The 17,783-nt window shown below is 44.2% G+C and overlaps 2 protein-coding genes across 2 annotated transcripts in view; both read left to right on the forward strand.

Annotated features, from left to right (window-relative positions):
• LOC140722416 (uncharacterized) overlaps window positions 1-2,817 on the forward strand; it is a 31,503-nt gene extending 28,686 nt beyond the window's left edge. The window contains exons 5-6 of the mRNA XM_073037164.1: window positions 560-644; window positions 752-2,817. Coding sequence (XP_072893265.1) covers window positions 560-644; window positions 752-2,681 — 2,015 coding nt within the window. The 3' untranslated portion in view covers window positions 2,682-2,817. The remainder of the gene's footprint in view (window positions 1-559; window positions 645-751) is intronic.
• Window positions 1-17,783, forward strand: part of LOC140722440 (uncharacterized) — a 40,367-nt gene that overhangs the window by 14,458 nt on the left and 8,126 nt on the right. The window lies entirely within an intron of this gene.

Here is a 17,783-nt window from a genome sequence, read left to right on the forward strand (position 1 = left end):
AACTTTAAATTGACAGCAGGTAAAAGAAAATCCCAGCTGCATGTCAAAAAAGTCTAATTACGGGAAAGTGTTTCAGTTACTGTGGCGCCAGGAACCCATGCAGCTCAGTGGGAAATTGGGATAATACCAATTGAGAGAGTCAGACTTAGCCACGTCATGAATTGGAGATGGCAGAAATGCCCCATTCTTATAGAGACAGGAAGGACATCAGACAGTCTGATGGTCATTCCAGATACCAGCACTGTGCCCAGTCAGGAGATGATTTCTCTGTCCAACTTGGGCTGATCCTCACTGTAACAGTGTGATGTCAGATCATACCTTGGCAACTAAAGTGATCTCATTTGAAATGTTCTTCTACACCCATTGATGGATTTTGTAAATCTTTTTACAGGTTAAAAACGAGAAGAATTTGTCTCCAGAAATCTCAAACACGGCACGCCAATTTTGCTGTCTCTATCTAGATATTTATAAAGTGGTGTCGACCGTCCTTCCTGCTCAGACTGTGGGGAGGGATTCATTCGGTCATCTGACCAACTGGCACGCCCGTCATTTTCCACAGGAGAAAGACCGTTCACCTGCTCACTCAGTGGGAATGGATTCACTCGGTCACCTCAATTGAAGCTACATCAGCAAATTCACACTGGGCAAGGGCATTCACCTGCTCTGTGTGTGAGAGGGGATTTAGTGGGTCATCCCACCTGTGGACACACCAGTCAGTTTCCATTGGGCAGAGGCTGGTCATCTGCTGAATTTTTGGGGAAGGATTTACTCGGTCATCTCACCTAATGGCTCTCCAGCGAGTTCACTCTGGAGAGCAGCCGTTCACCTGCTCGGTCTGTGGGAAGGTATTCACTAAATCAACTCACCTACTGAGACATCAGTCAACTAACGCTGGCGAGCGGCCATTCACCTGCTTAGACTGTGGGAAGGGATTGACTTTGTCATCACACCTACTGACACACCAGTCAGTTCACACTGGGGAGAAGCCGTTCATCTGCTCAGTCAGTGGGAAGGGATTCACTCAGTCATCAAAACTAGAGAGTCATCAGCGAGTTCACACTGGGGAGAAGCCGTTCACCTGCTCGGACTGTGGGAAGAGATTCACTCATTCATCCACCCTAGTGAGTCATCAGCGAGTTCACACTGGGGAGAGGCCATTCACCTGCTCGGCTTGTGGGAAGGGATTCACTCAGTCATCCAACCTACAGCGTCATCAGCGAGTTCACACTGGTGCAAGGCCGTTTATCTGCTCAGACTGTGGGAAGAGATTCACTCTTTCATACAAACTGCAGAGACATCAGCGAGTTCACACTGGGGAAAAGCCGTTCACCTGCTCAGACTGTGGGAAGAGATTCACTCAGTCATCCAACCTACAGCGTCATCACCGAGTTCACACTAGGGAGAAGCCGTTCACCTGCTCAGAATGTGGGAAGGGATTCACACAACCATCCCAACTACTGAGTCATCAGCGAGTTCACACTGGGGAGAAGCCGTTCACCTGCTCAGAATGTGGGAAGGGATTCACTCACTCATCCCATCTACAGAGACACCAGCGAGTTCACACTGGGGAGAAGCCGTTCACCTGCTCCATCTGTGGGAAGGGATTCAATCGCTCATCCACCCTAAAGATTCATCAGCGAGGACACACTGGAGAGAGGCCGTTCACCTGCTCAGAATGTGGGAAGCGATTCACTCTGTCATGCAACCTACAGACACACCAACGAGTTCACACTGGCGAGAAGCCGTTCACTTGCTCCGTCTGTGGGAAGAGATTCACTAAGTCATCCAACTTACTGGTACATCATCGAGCTCACACTGGTGAGAAGCCGTTCACCTGCTCAGACTGTGGGAAGGGATTCACTCACTCATCCCATCTACAGAGACACCAGCGAGTTCACACTGGGGAGAAGCCGTTCACCTGCTCAGAATGTGGGAAGAGATACACTGAGTCATCCCACCTACAGAGTCATCAGCGAGTTCACACTGGGGAGAAGCCGTTCACCTGCTCAGTCTGTGGGAAGAGATTCACTGAGTCATCCAACCTACAGCGTCATCAGCGAGTTCACACTGGGGAGAAGCCGTTCACCTGCTCAGTCTGTCGGAAGAGATTCACTGAGTCATCCCGCCTAAAGAGTCATAAGCGAGTTCACACTGGGGAGAAGCCGTTCACCTGCTCAGTCTGTGGGAGGAGATTCACTCAGTCATCCCGCCTACAGAGTCATCAGCGAGTTCACACTGGGAAGAAGCCATTCACCTGCTCAGAATGTGGGAAGGGATTCACTCAGTCATCCCACCTGCAGAGACATCAGCGAGTTCACACCGGGGAGAGGCCATTCACTTGCTCGGACTGTGGGAAGGGATTCACTCAGTCATCCACCCTACAGAGACATCAGCGAGTTCACACTGGGTTGAGGCCATTTACCTGCTCAGAATGTGGGAAGAGTTTCAGTGAGTCATCGCACCTACAGAGTCATCAGCGAGTTCACACTGGGGAGAAGCCGTTCACCTGCTCAGAATGTGGGAAGAGATTCACTCAGACATCCCACCTACAGAGACATCAGCGAGTTCACACTGGGGAGAGGCCATTCACCTGCTCAGTCTGTGGGAAGGGATTCATTCAGTCATCCAGCCTTCAGAGTCATCAGCGAGTTCACACTGGGGAGAGGCCGTTCAGCTGCTAAGAAAATGGGAACGGATTCATTCAGTCATCCCAACTACTGGCACATCAGTCTGTTCACAATGGGGAGTAGTCGTTGTTAAGTATCCCTAGGTTTCGTTTGCGGTGGACTGTTATTTTGTGTGTGTGAGAGAGAGAGAGAGGGAGAGAGAGAGAGAGGGAGAGAGAGAGAGAGAGAGAGAGAGAGAGAGAGGAGAGAGAGAGAGAGAGAGAGAGAGAGAGAGAGAGAGAGAGAGAGAGAGAGAGAGAGAGAGAGAGAGAGAGAGAGAGAGAGAGATTAAGTAGGCGAATCAGTCTGACTCGCAGCTTGTTTAAGTCACTCGCAGTTTGTTTAGTTTTAACCGAGGACACAGACACTCAGAGTCAGACAGAAACGAAGGAGGAGAAATGGAACAGCTGAAACAAAGGAACTAGTCGCCAGGGGTCACTATTTGTGACTTTCCTATGCCCACAAGGGTGGGTTAATTATCAATTCATCATAAAGAATGTATGGTGGTCACCTCGTTTGATCCATAGGAGTGGATCTGATTTGGGGTATACTGTGAAGACCACTGATGTGTTAACCCTTGCCTGGGTGTGGTGTGGTAATTCACTTGAAGACAATACCTCTTGTAACAAGTCACTTTCGGTGATAATGTTTATGTGGATTTGGAACGACGGATAAAATCTACAGCGACTGTTCTCTCGTTTTACCACCGTGGAACCTGTGGAATTCGGCATAATTGCCTTCTCTCGACATTTAGCCTGGATTACAAACATCTCTCTCATCACCTATTCCGTGAATGAACTGAACTTTCATACTTTACCATCTCAAGACTCCCAGCCTCGATTCCCCTAATCTCAATAGTTTGGGAGTTGCATTTACACACATATATACACATTACTCTGTTAACTTTTGTTTATCTTGCTCAAGTTTCTATATAATAAGTAGATACTAATAAAGAGAGTGGTTTTTACATAAAAACCAGACTCCAGTGTGAACTCTATTTCTGCTGGTTTGTTTCTAAAGCGTTATGGTTCGTAATAAAATTGGGGACTGCATCCGAAATATGAACACATTTAGGGCGTATTGATTGATTTATTATCAATTCCATTGGGGAAATCCCATTTGATTTATTTGTGTGTGGAAAATCAGCAGCAGATGCTGATAGGATTGTGGAAGCGCCAACCTCTGAGGTATTAGAGGACGCCAGAAGGATTGAGTTGTTGTGCCTTGCTAGAAGGTTAAAACTTACTTAGGTGAAATCGACAATAAGGAGGGCACAGATGCAGACTGTAAATAGCTGCACATTATGTATCTGAGCGTGTGTTTAAAGTGGAGGATTTGGAGGTGTTTCCTGAAAGTAAACCTCGTGATCTTGAGCTCCCGTAGAAATTTGAAAAATTGAAGATGGAAGCTACAGTAAGACAGAGGCAATTTGAGGGTAGAGAGGCAGAAAAACAGAGCGAGGAAGCAGAAAGACAGAGGCTGCTCGAGCTGGAAAGGATAGAAAGATTGCAGGAAAGGTACTCTGGTGATAAGTTTGAGGCCAGTCGGGAAGTTAAATTGGTACCTGCGTTTGACTAGGCAGAGGTTGTTAGATACTTTTAGCGTTTTGAGAAGGTTGCTCAGAGTTTAAAGTGGCCAAAAGAAGGTGGGCCTATTCTCATTTCATTCATTTTTCAATCTTTTTATTGATTTTCCAATAAAAAATACAAATCAGATGAGGTTTTAGCAAACAGATAATACGAAAGATGTATAAACAGCAAAACAAATATATATTGTGAAAATCAGAAGTTTTTTTTTTACTGTGTCATGTAACCCCATGGTCCTGAAAAACGTTGTCTCATTTTCACTATGTACTGTGCCAGCAGTTATGGTCGAAATGACAATAACAGTGACTTGACTTGAAGTAGAATGTTACGCTGTTATAAATATAATCAAGAAACCTCAACTCCTCTTAACAAATAAAAAAAAAGATCGGCCTATTCTCTTACAAAGTGTAATTAAGGGGAAGGCTTAGCCAGCCTATTCTGCTTTGACAGTTGATGAAACAGCTGATTATGACATCGTGAAACAGGCTGTGCTCAAAGCTTACGAGTTGGTCCCAGAATCATACAGGCAAAAGTTTAGAAGTTTGAGGAAATCTGTGAACCAGACTTATATGGAATTTGCTTAAGAGAAGTTTGTGTGTATTACCCACTGGTGCACATGTAAAAATGTGAATGATGATTTTAACAGCTTGAAAAAGTTGGTTTTAATTGAAGAATTCAAAAGGTGTGTCCCTGATGACATAAAGATGTATTTAGATGAAAACGATGCTGCCACTTTACAGGAGTCTGCTAGATTAGCAGATGAGTTTGCATTAACTCATAAGGTTAAGTTTATCCCAAATAAAAGTTTCCAAAAGAGTAGCAGGGATAACCAGGGTAAACCAGAAATTAAAGCTGGGACTAGTGACAAGAGTAAGGATGAAGGGAAACAGTTGAAGGAGAAATATTTTGGTCTTACTTGTTACTATTGTAAGAAAGCTGGTCATATGATGGCTAATTGTTTTGACCTGAAGAAGAAAAAGGAAGAGGAGGCAGTCCCAAATGCATGTGATCAGTATGTTGAAGTACCTATAAACCCACAGGATGCTGAACATTCTGTTGAGTCTCAGTTAAGGACTGAGAGGTCTGACCGAGTTAAGAAGGGATTCGATCATTTTATGTCAGATGGGTTTGTATTAGTAAAGGAAGGGTCATCCCTGGTACCAGTGAAGATTCTTCGAGTTACTGAGGCTTCTCAGTCACTTATATTAGAGAGCGTTCTAAAGTTTGGTGATGAGACTGACACTGGTGAGGTAAGTCTTACTAAAGGCATTGGGGGCGGTGTGGTTTCCATGCCGTTGTGCAAGGTAACTTTACAGTCAGCGTTGGTTTTGGGACCTGTTAAAATCGGATTATGCTCCAGTTTACCGGTGGGAGATGTTACGTTGCTGTTAGGGAATGGCCTGGCAGATGGTAAAGTTGTTCCTGCAGTGCTGTTGACAACTAAGCCAACCACTGACGACCCACAGATGGATTTTAACATTTATCCTTCCTGCGCAGTAACTCAATGTATGGCTAAAAAGTCTGCCGACGCAGACGGTTCTGTGCAGCATGATTCTGATACCGATGATAGCCAAAATCGGGATTCCGGTTATGATGACCTGTCAGGGACTTTCTGCCTTCATTGTTTCATCAGGATTCAGGTAGTGAGACTGATGAGATAGACTTCTCCCTGTCCAGGAAGGAGTTTATAGCAGAACAGAACCAAGACCCCAAGCTTTAAAAGAAACAGCTCTCTCAGATGATGAGATTAAGAAAGTGCCAGTAGGGTATTATCTCGAGGATGGAGTGTTAATGAGGAAGTGGAGGCCACCTGCTATACCAGCGAGTGAGGAATGGGCAATTGTTCACCAAGTTGTAGTTCCTAAAGTTTATAGGGCTGAAATTTTAACTTTGGCCCACAGTATACCCTTACGTCGACATTTTGGAGTGAATAAAGCTGTAAACAGAATGATGAAATAATTTTATTGGCCTAATTTGAGGGAAGATGTTGTGACCTTTTGAAGAGCCCTGACACATTTGCCAAGTTGTGGGTAAACCCCAGCAGGTCACCCCAGTGGCCGCACTCCGGCCTATACCTGCATTCGGTGAACCCTTTTCAAAATTTATAGTGGATTGTGTTGGCCCATTGCCAAAGACTGAAGCTGGCCATCAGTATCTGCTAACTATTATGTGTACTGCATCCAGATTCCCAGCGGTAATAACTCTTAGAAATATTAAAGAAATATTAAACTCTGGTGAAGACTCTTACCAAGTTTTTTTTTACTTTATTTGGTTTGCCTAAAGAAATCCAGTCCGGTCAAGGAAGTAATTTTACATCTGGATTATTCCAGCTGGTAGTTTATGAACTGGGAGCTAAACAAATTGCATCGTCTGCATACCATCCGGAATCACAAGGGGCTTTAGATAAATTCTATTCTGCCCTCAGAACAATGATTAAGACATACTGTGTTGAAAAAGGAAAAGATTGGGATGAAGGAATACATTTGCTTTTTTTCGCAGTAAGTGATTCAGTACAGGAATCACTGGGCTTTAGTCCATTTAAACTTGTGTTTGGTCATAGAGCAAGGGGACTTTTGACCTTGTTAAAGGAACAGTGGATAGATGGGGATGTACATGTTAACTTGTTAGACTATGTTTAGAAGTTCAAGAATAAACTACACCGTCTGTAGTCTAGCAAAACAAAACTTAAAGATTTCTCAAAACAAAAGGAAGTGTTGGTTTGATAAGTGAGCCCGCGAAAAAGAATATCAGGTGCGGGATAAGCTGCTTGCCTTATCTCCAATGCTTATGAAACCAGCTCAGGTGAAATTCAATAGACGGTATGAAATAGTCTCTCAAATTAATGATCTGAATTATGTTATGAAAACACCCGACCGATGTAAACTAACACAGGTCGTACACAAAAATATGATAAAGCCTTATTTTGACAAGCAGGCTCCATCTGTGAGTGTTGTTGTCAAAACATATGAATCTGGCAACCCTGAGAATGAAGCAATTGACTTGTCTGAGAATTTTCAAAAGCCAAACGTGGTCCCAGTTAGGCTAATGAACTCAGTTGTTCTAGGAAACATTGATAACAAGTTGGCTCACCTGCAGCCAAAGCAACAACAACAGCTGAAGGAATTAATTCTGAAGTTTAAAGATTTATTTCTCGATGTTCCCAAGCAAACCATGGTCGTAGTACATGACGTAGATATCGGTCAAGCCAAACCAATTAAACAACACCAATATCGCATGAACGTAGAAAAGTGTCAATTGGCTGAGCAAGAAATTGAATATATGCTAGAAAGTGATATTATTACTCCTTTGGCATCAGATTGGAGCTCACCCTGCGTTATTGTGCCCAAACGTAATGGAGTGTTAGATTTTGCACTGATTATAGGAAGGCAAATGCAGTAACAAAAACAGATGCCTATCCTATCCCTACAGTGGATGATTGCATCAATAAGGTTGGAAACACGAATTTCTTAAAAAGATTGATCCGTTGAAAGGGTATTGGTGTGTTCCATTGACAGACAGAGGTGAAAAAAAAATTCTGCATTTGTGACACCTTCTGGGTTGTATGAATACGATGTTTTGCTATTTGGAATGAAAAATGCTCTAGGAACATTCCGGAGAATGATTGATTCTGTAATTCGAGGGTTAGAACACACAGATGCCTATATTGATGACTTAATCACAGGGAGTCACACTAGGAAAGAGCATATCTCTGCAGCAGAAAAGCTGTTTGATAGGCTTTCCCAGGCAAGCCCTACAGTTAACTTAGCTAAGAGTGAATACGGCCATGCCACTGTGACCTGTCCTGGCTATGTTGTAGGTCAAAGCAAGTTGATTCCTGTTCGGGCAAAAGTTCAGACAATTTCTCAAGTTCCTATTCTGACTGCTGAGAAGGCTCTTAGAAGGTTTCTGGGAATGGATGGATATTATCGTAAGTTCTGTAAGAACTTTGCTGGTATCGCTCTTCCTCTGAGTAATCTCCTGAAGAAGAGTGAAAAGTTTGTTTGGACCGAGCCTTGTCAGGAGATATTTGATTGAAAGTTATTATTTGAGAATAGGCCAATCAATGTAGTGCTGTCAGCAAATTTAATTAGCAGATTGGAGCTGTGGGTGGCAACACAAGTCATGGGTGCACAGAGAGTAAAGGAGGGGGCAAAAGAGACAACCCTGTGGGATATGTGTGCTGAGGGTCAGAGAGACAGAGGAGATGGAGCCCACTCTTACCACCTGCTGGCGATCTGACAGCAAGTCCAGGATCCAGCTACACAAGGCAGGGTGAAGGCCGAGGTCTCTGAGCTCCTTGTCGATACTTCACGCCTTCGTATGGTTACTGCTCTGCCCATGACTGTAAGGAACTGCAGAGAACTTTGCAGAGCAGAGAACATCAGAGAAACAAGCCTCTCCTCCATGGACTCTTCCTGCACTTCCCCTGCCTCGGAAAAGCAGGCCATGTACACAACAAACCTCATTACCTGGACATTCTTGCTGCAAACCCGCTCCCCCATCGGGGAAGAGATACAAAAGCCTTAAGGTGCGTAACACCGGGCTGAAGGACGGCTTCCTGTCTGCAGTTATAGGCCAAATGAATGATAAAATAGACTCGTTCTCACAATGTAACTCGACGTGACCCTGCACCATATGTCTATCTGCACTGCACTTTCTCTGCAGCCATAATGCTTTGTTACAGTTATTGTTTTGTCGTATCTCAGCTCACTGTACTGTTGAAATGTATCGATCTGTGTGGATGGTACATCAGGCAAGATTTTCACTGTGTCTCAGTACGTGATAAGAATAAACAAATTCCCCATTTTAATTGTGTGGAAATATTAGACAGACTGAGCTTCTGCTGGAACCTCAGAAGGAAACTGAACTGTTGTCATTTCTGAGGAATGCAAAGGAATAGAAAACGCTTCAAATCTCTCATTACGATCTGCGGTAACTGGGATCAGGTGACCGGTGGTGGTCTCCCATATCAATATCAGAATCAGGTTTAATAGCACCGGCATGTGTCATGAAATTCGTTGTCCACGCGGCAGCATCAGAACCTAATTCATAACCATAGATTTTAACAATTGTGATTTAATATAAGAATATAAATATCACATAGTTAAATTATATAAATAGTACAACATTAAAAAAGAAGTAATAAACTATTTTAATTGTGTCGACTATTTGACTGACTGGGTTGTTGCTTTGGAAGTGGTGGAGTGAAGCTTAAATGAACTATAGAGATTTATGAGAAGCGCAGATAAATACAAAATTCTAAATTCTCACATAAATGGGTCAGACACCCAGAAACATTGACAGCACATCAGCAGATAAAAACAGTGAAATGAAACATGCTGAAAGTATTGCCGAAAAAAAAATCCATATTGTCCACCACAACGAGAGGACGTGACAGATCCGGATCTCACTGCCTTGTCTGAACGGGGAAAGATGAAGCTACAGGTACACGTAGAGCAGTGACCCGCAGATGCTGCAGATCTGCAGAGAAACGTGAACAGGAAACGGGATCACGTGGCCGCTTTGGTCTCCCACCCCAGACAGATGTCCAGCTACCCACTACTCTGTGGAAAGAAGCAAAATTGCCGCTCACATCTCCTCTCACCTTAAATGTATTAGACATTTCATTAAAATGTATTTTTATTCCATGAAAAATATATCGTCTGTCCACTCTATCTATTCCTCTCGTAAACTGATAAACGTCCATCCAGTCTCAACCCAGCCTGCGCCGCTCTGGAGAAAACAACACAAGTTTGTCCAGCCTCTCGTTTTAGCTCATGCCCTCTAAACCAGGCAGTGTCCAGGTAAACCTCTTCTGTGCCCTCTCCAAAGCCCCGACATCCTTCCGAGGATGGGGGCGACCAGAACTGTATGAAACACTCCAGATGCGGTCGAACTAGTCTTATATAACTGTGTTACGAACTGTAACGTTTTAGAAACGAACCAGCAGCAATAGAGTTCACACTGGATGTCTGGTTTTGATCTTAAAACCACTCTCTTTATTAGTATCTATTTATAGATAGATAGATAGATAGATAGATAGATAGATAGATAGATAGATAGATGATAGATAGATAGATAAATAGATAGATAGATAGATAAATAGATAGATAGATAGATAGATAGATAGATAGATAGATAGATAGATAGATAGATAGATAGATAGATAGATAGATAGATAGATAGATACTTTATTCATCCCCATGGGGAAATTCAACTTTATTTCCAATGTCCCATACACTTGTTGTAGCAAAACTAATTACATACAATACTTAACTCAGTAAAAAATATGATATGCATCTAAATCACTATCTCAAAAAGCATTAATAATAGCTTTTTAAAAGTTCTTAAGTCCTGGCGGTAGAATTGTAAAGCCTAATGGCATTGGGGAGTACTGACCTCTTCATCCTGTCTGAGGAGCATTGCATCGATAGTAACCTGTCGCTGAAACTGCTTCTCTGTCTCTGGATGGTGCTATGTAGAGGATGTTCAGAGTTATCCATAATTGACCGTAGCCTACTCAGCGCCCTTCGCTCAGCTACCGATGTTAAACTCTCCAGTACTTTGCCTACGACAGAGCCCGCCTTCCTTACCAGCTTATTAAGACGTGAGGCGTCCCTCTTCTTAATGCTTCCTCCCCAACACGCCACCACAAATAAGAGGGCGCTCTCCACAACTGACCTATAGAACATCTTCAGCATCTCACTACAGACATTGAATGACGCCAACCTTCTTAGGAAGTACAGTCGACTCTGTGCCTTCCTGCACAAGGCATCTGTGTTGGCAGTCCAGTCTAGCTTTTCGTCTAACTGTACTCCCAGATACTTGTAGGTCTTAACCTGCTCCACACATTCTCCATTAATGATCACTGGCTCCATATGAGGCCTAGATCTCCTAAAGTCCACCACAATCTCCTTGGTCTTGGTGATATTGAGACGCAGGTAGTTTGAGTTGCACCATATCACAAAGTCCTGTATCAGTTTCCTATACTCCTCCTCCTGTCCATTCCTGACACACCCCACTATGGCCGTGTCATCAGCGAACTTCTGCACATGGCAGGACTCCGAGTTATATTGGAAGTCTGATGTGTACAGGGTGAACAGGACCGGAGAGAGTACGGTTCCCTGCGGCGCCCCTGTGCTGCTGACCACCGTGTCAGACCTACAGTCTCCCAACCGCACATACTGAGGTCTATCTGTCAAGTAGTCCACTATCCAATCCACCATGTGAGAGTCTACTCCCATCTCCGTTAGTTTGTGCCTTAAGATCTTGGGCTGGATGGTGTTAAAGGCACTAGAGAAGTCAAGGAATGTAATCCTCACAGCACAACTGACCCCCTCTAGGTGAGAGAGTGATTTGTGCAGCAAATACGTGATAGCATCCTCCACTCCCAACTTCTCCTTATACGCAAACTGAAGAGGATCCTGGGCGTGCCTGGTTTGTGGCCTCAGATTCTGTATTATCAGCCGCTCCATGGTCTTCATCATACTTTATAATATAGTAACAACGAAATAAAAGAAAGTTAACAATGTTATGTGTATATATGTGTCAATATAATTCACAGACTATCGAGCCTGAGGGAACAAAGCTTCGAGTCTTGAGATGGTAAAGTAGGAAATTCAGTAATCCACGGAATAAATAGCAGGAGAGATATTTGTAATCCAGGGTGAAACGTACAGAAACGGCCGTTACTTCAAAATAACCGTCGACGAAGGTCTTTTCCGTTGAATCCGTCCAGATACGAGTTATCAGCGCAAGTGACCTGTCACAGGAATACCGTCTTCCAGGGGTTACCACACAACATACCCAGGCAAGGGTTAACACAAAATATTCCACAATTATATGGATTATACGAAGTGACAGCCACACACATTCGTTGTGGTTCCGTGTACCGATGATCAACCCACTCTTGTGGGCATAGGAGAATTCCAAGCCTCAGCTGCGACTAACTGAAGCGATCAGCTTTTCCAGTCTCTCTCTCTCTCTCTTTAGACTGGCCGACTGCCTGTCTGCAGATCGCTCTCTCTCTCTTATGGTTCAGTCCACAGTTACCGCTGTCAGCCTGTGACTGACGTCATAGTCCCGCCTCCTCACGCCGGCGCTCTTAAAGAAACAGTCACAGTACGACCGCCGGATCGTAACAGCCTCAACACAACTTCCCGACTTTTGAACTCAATGCTTCAACTAATAAAGACAACCATGCCATTTGCCTTCTTAACTACCCGATCAATCTGTGCAGTCTCTCTCAAGGAGCGATGAAATCGGAGTCTAAGATCCCTCTGATCATCGACACTGTTCAGGGTTTTGCATTTAACAGTGTACTGTCTCAGACATTCGACCTACCGAGCTGCCAAGGTGATCATCGCTAATCAAATCTCGCTGATATTTCTCAGGTACTGTTGAATTTATTGCCAAGTACGGGAAGGTACAGGTACAGAGAAACACTGACTTGTGGCAGCATCACAGGCAAGTACATTCAGATAACACACGGAACACAAGTTATACGATTCTCTGTCAGTAACAATCCATAAATATGTTTTATGTCATTAACAATATTTAAAGAACATTGTGTCATGATCAATATTGAAATGTGCATTTTGTATCAATAACAGACTTGGAAATGTTGAATTTGGTCCCTGTCTCCATTCCTCCTGTAAGCCACAACCAGCTCCTTTGTTTTTATCACAATGAGGGAGAGGTTGTTTTCTTGACACCACTGTGTCGGGGTGATGACTTCTTCTCTGTAGGCTGCCTCGTTATTATTTGGGATCCGGCGGATCAATGTAGTGCCGTCAGCAAATGTAATTAGCAGATTGGAACCCGCCACTGCAGCCCCACAGTGCACTATGTACTGATTGCAAAGCTACGAAATTGCCTGTGAATAGCCTTCCCACCCCCAACTCCACTCTTTCTGCGTCACCAGCAGACTGGGACATCTCACAGCTCGCTGCCTCCGCCAGGACATTAAACTGTGAACAACTGTGGTCAGGGACTGATCTCTGGGTACTCCAAACGCTACCTCCTTCCAGTCTGAAAACGACCCACTCATCCAGACACACACTACCGGCAGTTTATCGATCTCCAACGAAAAAGCCTAATCATCTACTCCTGAGGATCAATACCATTGCTGACTCTGAGTTTACCACCGTCAAATGCCGGGAGGGACATAATAATCAGAAGGTCTCTAGTCACAGCCGTGTAAATAAAATGTGATCTCAGTGTGTGTGTGTGTGTGTGTGGCGCATGCTCAGAATGCGAAGGAGACAGACAAACTGAGCCAAGTCACAGACTGATGAAGGGGAGAAATTATCCATTTTGATTCAGAGAGGGAAGCAGAGGGTTTGATACTCTGCCTGATACCGGAACTGTAGCCAGTTAGAAGATGAAGTTTTGTTCCTCCAAATTGTTTTGAGCTGTGACCCTGTTTTTATCAGTAGGCACCATGGCGACTAAAATAATTTCAGTTGAAATGTTGTCCTTCACCCACTGACGTGCTTTATAAACCTTTAACACTGTACAAAATTCAAAGGATTTGTGTATGGGAATCACAAACACAACAGCACGTTTGATCCGCTGTATCTCTCAGTTCACCAGAGCTTGAACACAAAGTACACTGCAGATGCTGTGGGCAAAGCAACACGTACAAAATGCTGGAGGAACTCAGCAGGCTGGGCAGCATCGGTGAAAACGAACAGTGAACATTTCGGGCCGAGACCGAAGACCGTGACCTACAGCTTTGCACTGGGAAACGGCCGTTCACTTGCTCCGTGTGTGCGAAGAGACTCATTCAGTTAACCCACCTTGTGGTGCTCCGGTGAGTTCACAATAAATAGAGGCCACATTTCTGTCCGGAGTGAGCAAAGAGTTTTACTCAATCACCCCAGCTGCTGCAACACCAGCAACTTCACATCAGGGAGGGAGTTCAAATCAGCTCCGAGTTAAATGTTTAACCGTCACGGTGACTGAAGGCAGCTGCAGGTTCATGAGGGACTGTTACTGACAGATTCTGCAGTTCTTGCGGCTGCTCATCGCACCCAGGACTGAACCCTGGTCACTGAGCATTGGAGGAGTCTGTTCTGCTGATGTTAGCCTTAAACTGGACTGGTGTTTAATATTGTGGATCTGTGAACGATAAATCAGTTTGTATCAAATCCCATGTCGCAGCTACTTACTGTCACTGCCAAACTCACAATGTACACTAGAGAGGCCACTCGGTCCATCTGCTCCCTGCTCATGTTTGTGTTCCATATCAGTATTTTAAAATTTATCTCTCACTCTCCCTGTTACAACTTGTCACGGCTCCGTGGGAGAAGAGATATCCCTTGAATTTCTTAGAATCAGAGAAATCTGCAGAAATTACAGGCCCTTCGGCCCACAATGTTGTTCATTCCATGTAAGCTACTCTAGAAAATGCCTGGAATTACCCTACCACAGAAACCTCTATTTTCCTAAGCTCCATGTACCTCTCTAAGATTATCTTAAAAGACTCTATTGTACCCGTCTGTACCACCGTCGCTGGCAGGGCAGTCCACACACCCATCACTATCTGTGACCCCTCCCTTGAACTGCTTCCAAGCACCTTAACGATGCCCTCACCCCTTTTCATGCTTATCCCCTCCCCCTTTATCTTTTCTCTGATTGGTTTTCCACCAGGCACCTCTTTACTGGCCTTCGGCCCTCTCTTTCCCCCCATTCCTGATGAAGGGTCTCGGCCTGAAACTTTGGCTACTCCTTTCTCACGGATGCTGCCTGACCTGCTGAGTTCTTCCAGCGTTGTGTATGTAACTATGCCCTCCACGTGTTAGCCAGCTCAGCCCTGGGGGGGAAAAAAGCCTCTGACTATCCACACGACCAATGCCTCTCATCATCTTATACACCTGCATGAATTTCCTGCATGATTTTCCCCAGGCTAATTAACACGATGAGCTCGCTGAGTATTTGACCTTCCCCATGGCTCCGGACTAAGGTGGTTAAACTCCTTTTTCACTGCTCTTTTCAAATTTTGTGTCATTTTCACCAATTTCAAAGGACTGTGCCTCAGACAGCTGGGTTGTTGCAATGCACCTCTAAAGTCTGACAGCAGACTAGCGAGTGAATCTTCGATGGAGCAGAGTCAGAAATCAAAGTGTTGCCAGCCTGAGTCAGGGCTTTGGGGCTCCGGAAAGAGATGGGGTCTGGAGGTTACGAGCAGGAGGAGGAAGAGGAACCAGACCAGCAGGATGTGGCTATGAGTGAAAGATGAGAAACATTTGGAAACTGGTTAATTGAAAAACAAAATGGTTAATTTCTACAAAACATTGCAGGTAATCAGCAGATCAGTCAGCAAATGTGGAGAGGAATAAATGGGCAGCATTTAATCCGAGCCCCTTCAGCATGTCTAGACTGTGTACTCCTCTGCTTAGTTGCAGCCTGAACTGCAGAGCTCCTTCAGTATTGTGTGTGTATGCGTCTTTGTATTTCCAGCAAAAGCAGAATCTCTTTTGTTTCACATCTGCATTTGTAAGAGGATTGTATTTTGGCATTAGATACACGAAATGCCTGTTGATATTGAGCGTATCGATTATGGGAGCCGCTTTCTGCGTTAAAAAAGCTGCTGAGTTTTCTACACACAAAAAAAAACTGAGATCTGGAAATGGAACAGGTGCTTGCAGAAAATTTTAATGGCACCATGATTACCCATAAAGCCGCGCGTGAAAAATTTCGCTGTCGTTATAAGCACCGATCAAATGCGCAGGCGCAGTGTTGCTGCCGTCTCCGATAACTACGCATGCGCGCAGTATACAAAATGTCGGGAGGAGCGGAAAGGTAAGGACTTTTTCGACTCGAATTGAGTGACCATTGCTGTGAGAACCGGAGACTGTGGCCCGCAAACTTGGTACAGACCAGGTCTTTATCCTATCTCTCAGCCCCAAGATCCGTATACGGGCCCCGGGGAGCTTCCGGCTAATCAGGGAACCGGAGCAGATAGATCTCACAGACAGAGCTGAGCTCCAGCTATCTGAATGCAAGGATTAGGTGCTCGGAAAAAGAGAACAAAATCTTTCTATCAGCTGTTGAGAAAATCACCTTTGTTCTGCATCCAACCGCCGCAAAAGAAAATCTGCAGCTGCTGGAAATCCAAGCAACACACACAAAATGCCGGAGGAACTCTGCATTAGTACACTTTCCCATAGATGCTGCCCGGCCTGCTGAGTTCCTCCGGCATTTTGTGTGTGTTGCTTGTTCTGCCTGCTCTTGTTCTGGAGTTTTCTACACGTGAGGACATGTTTTGGCCCATTCTCTCTAGGTACATAATGATATCAAACAACTTTGCCCTGGGCAGCAAGTAGCTTTCAGATCACAAATGTGCCAGACTCCAGTGAGACAAACTACTGCCCTTCCCTTCATATTCATTGGCATTGCCATCACTGAGTTCACCACCGTCAGTCACCTGGGGGAGGGTTCAGAGGAAATATTTATGAACAATAGAGAAACTGGTACCTGTGTGTATTATGGTGATGCAAAATTTGCTGGGTAATTTGCAAGTGGGAAGAAGGGGAGTGATATTTAGAAGTCCGATTTTTTAAAGCATCATTCAACAACAAAATTGCATACAGTGACATGCAAAAGTTTGGGCACCCCTGGTCAACATTTCTGTTCCTGTGAATAGCTAAGCGAGTGAAACAATGACCTGATTTCCAAAAGGCAAATGTTAAAGATGTCACAGTGTTTAATATTTTAAGCAAGATTACTCTTTTATATCCATCTTTTACAGTTTCAAAATAACAAAAAAGGGAAAGCAAACAAAGCGAAAGTTTGGGCACCCTGCATGGTCATTACTTAATAACAACCCCTTTGGCAAGTATCACAGCTCCTAAGTGCTTTCTGTAGCCAGCTAAAAGTCTTTCAATTCTTGTTTGGGGATTTTTGCCCATTCTTCCTTGCAAAAGGCTTCTAGTTCTGTGAGATTCTTGGGCCGTCTTGCATGCACTGCTCTTTTGAGGTCTATCCACAGATTTTCGATGATGTTTAGGTCAGGGGGACTGTGAGGACCATGGCAAAACCTTCAGCATGTGCCCCATGAGGTAGTCCATTGTGGATTTTGAGACCGTCTACTGCCCTTCCCTTCATATTCATTGGGATTGTCATCACCGAGTTCATCATTGTCAGTCACCTGAGGGAGGGTTCAGGGGAAATATTTATGTAAAATACAGAAACTGGTGTTACCTGTATGCATTGTGGTGATGCAAAAGTTGCTGGATAATTTGCAAGTGGGAAGAAGAGGAGTGATATTTGGAAGTCCGACTTTTTAACACACCATTTAGCAAGAAAATTGCATACAGTGATATGCAAAGGTTTGGGCACCCCAATCAAAATTTCTGTTCCTGTGAGTAGCTAAGCGAGTAAAACGATGACCTGATTTCCAAAAGGCAAAAGTTAAAGATGATGCATTCTTTAATATTTTAAGCAAGATTACTCTTTTATTTCCATCTTTTACAGTTTCAAAATAACAAAATAGGAAAAGGGCCCAAAGCAAAAGTTTGGGCACCCT

This window comes from Hemitrygon akajei, unplaced genomic scaffold (genome assembly GCF_048418815.1).
Source record: "Hemitrygon akajei unplaced genomic scaffold, sHemAka1.3 Scf000077, whole genome shotgun sequence".
In the NCBI taxonomy this organism is placed as follows: domain Eukaryota; kingdom Metazoa; phylum Chordata; class Chondrichthyes; order Myliobatiformes; family Dasyatidae; genus Hemitrygon; species Hemitrygon akajei.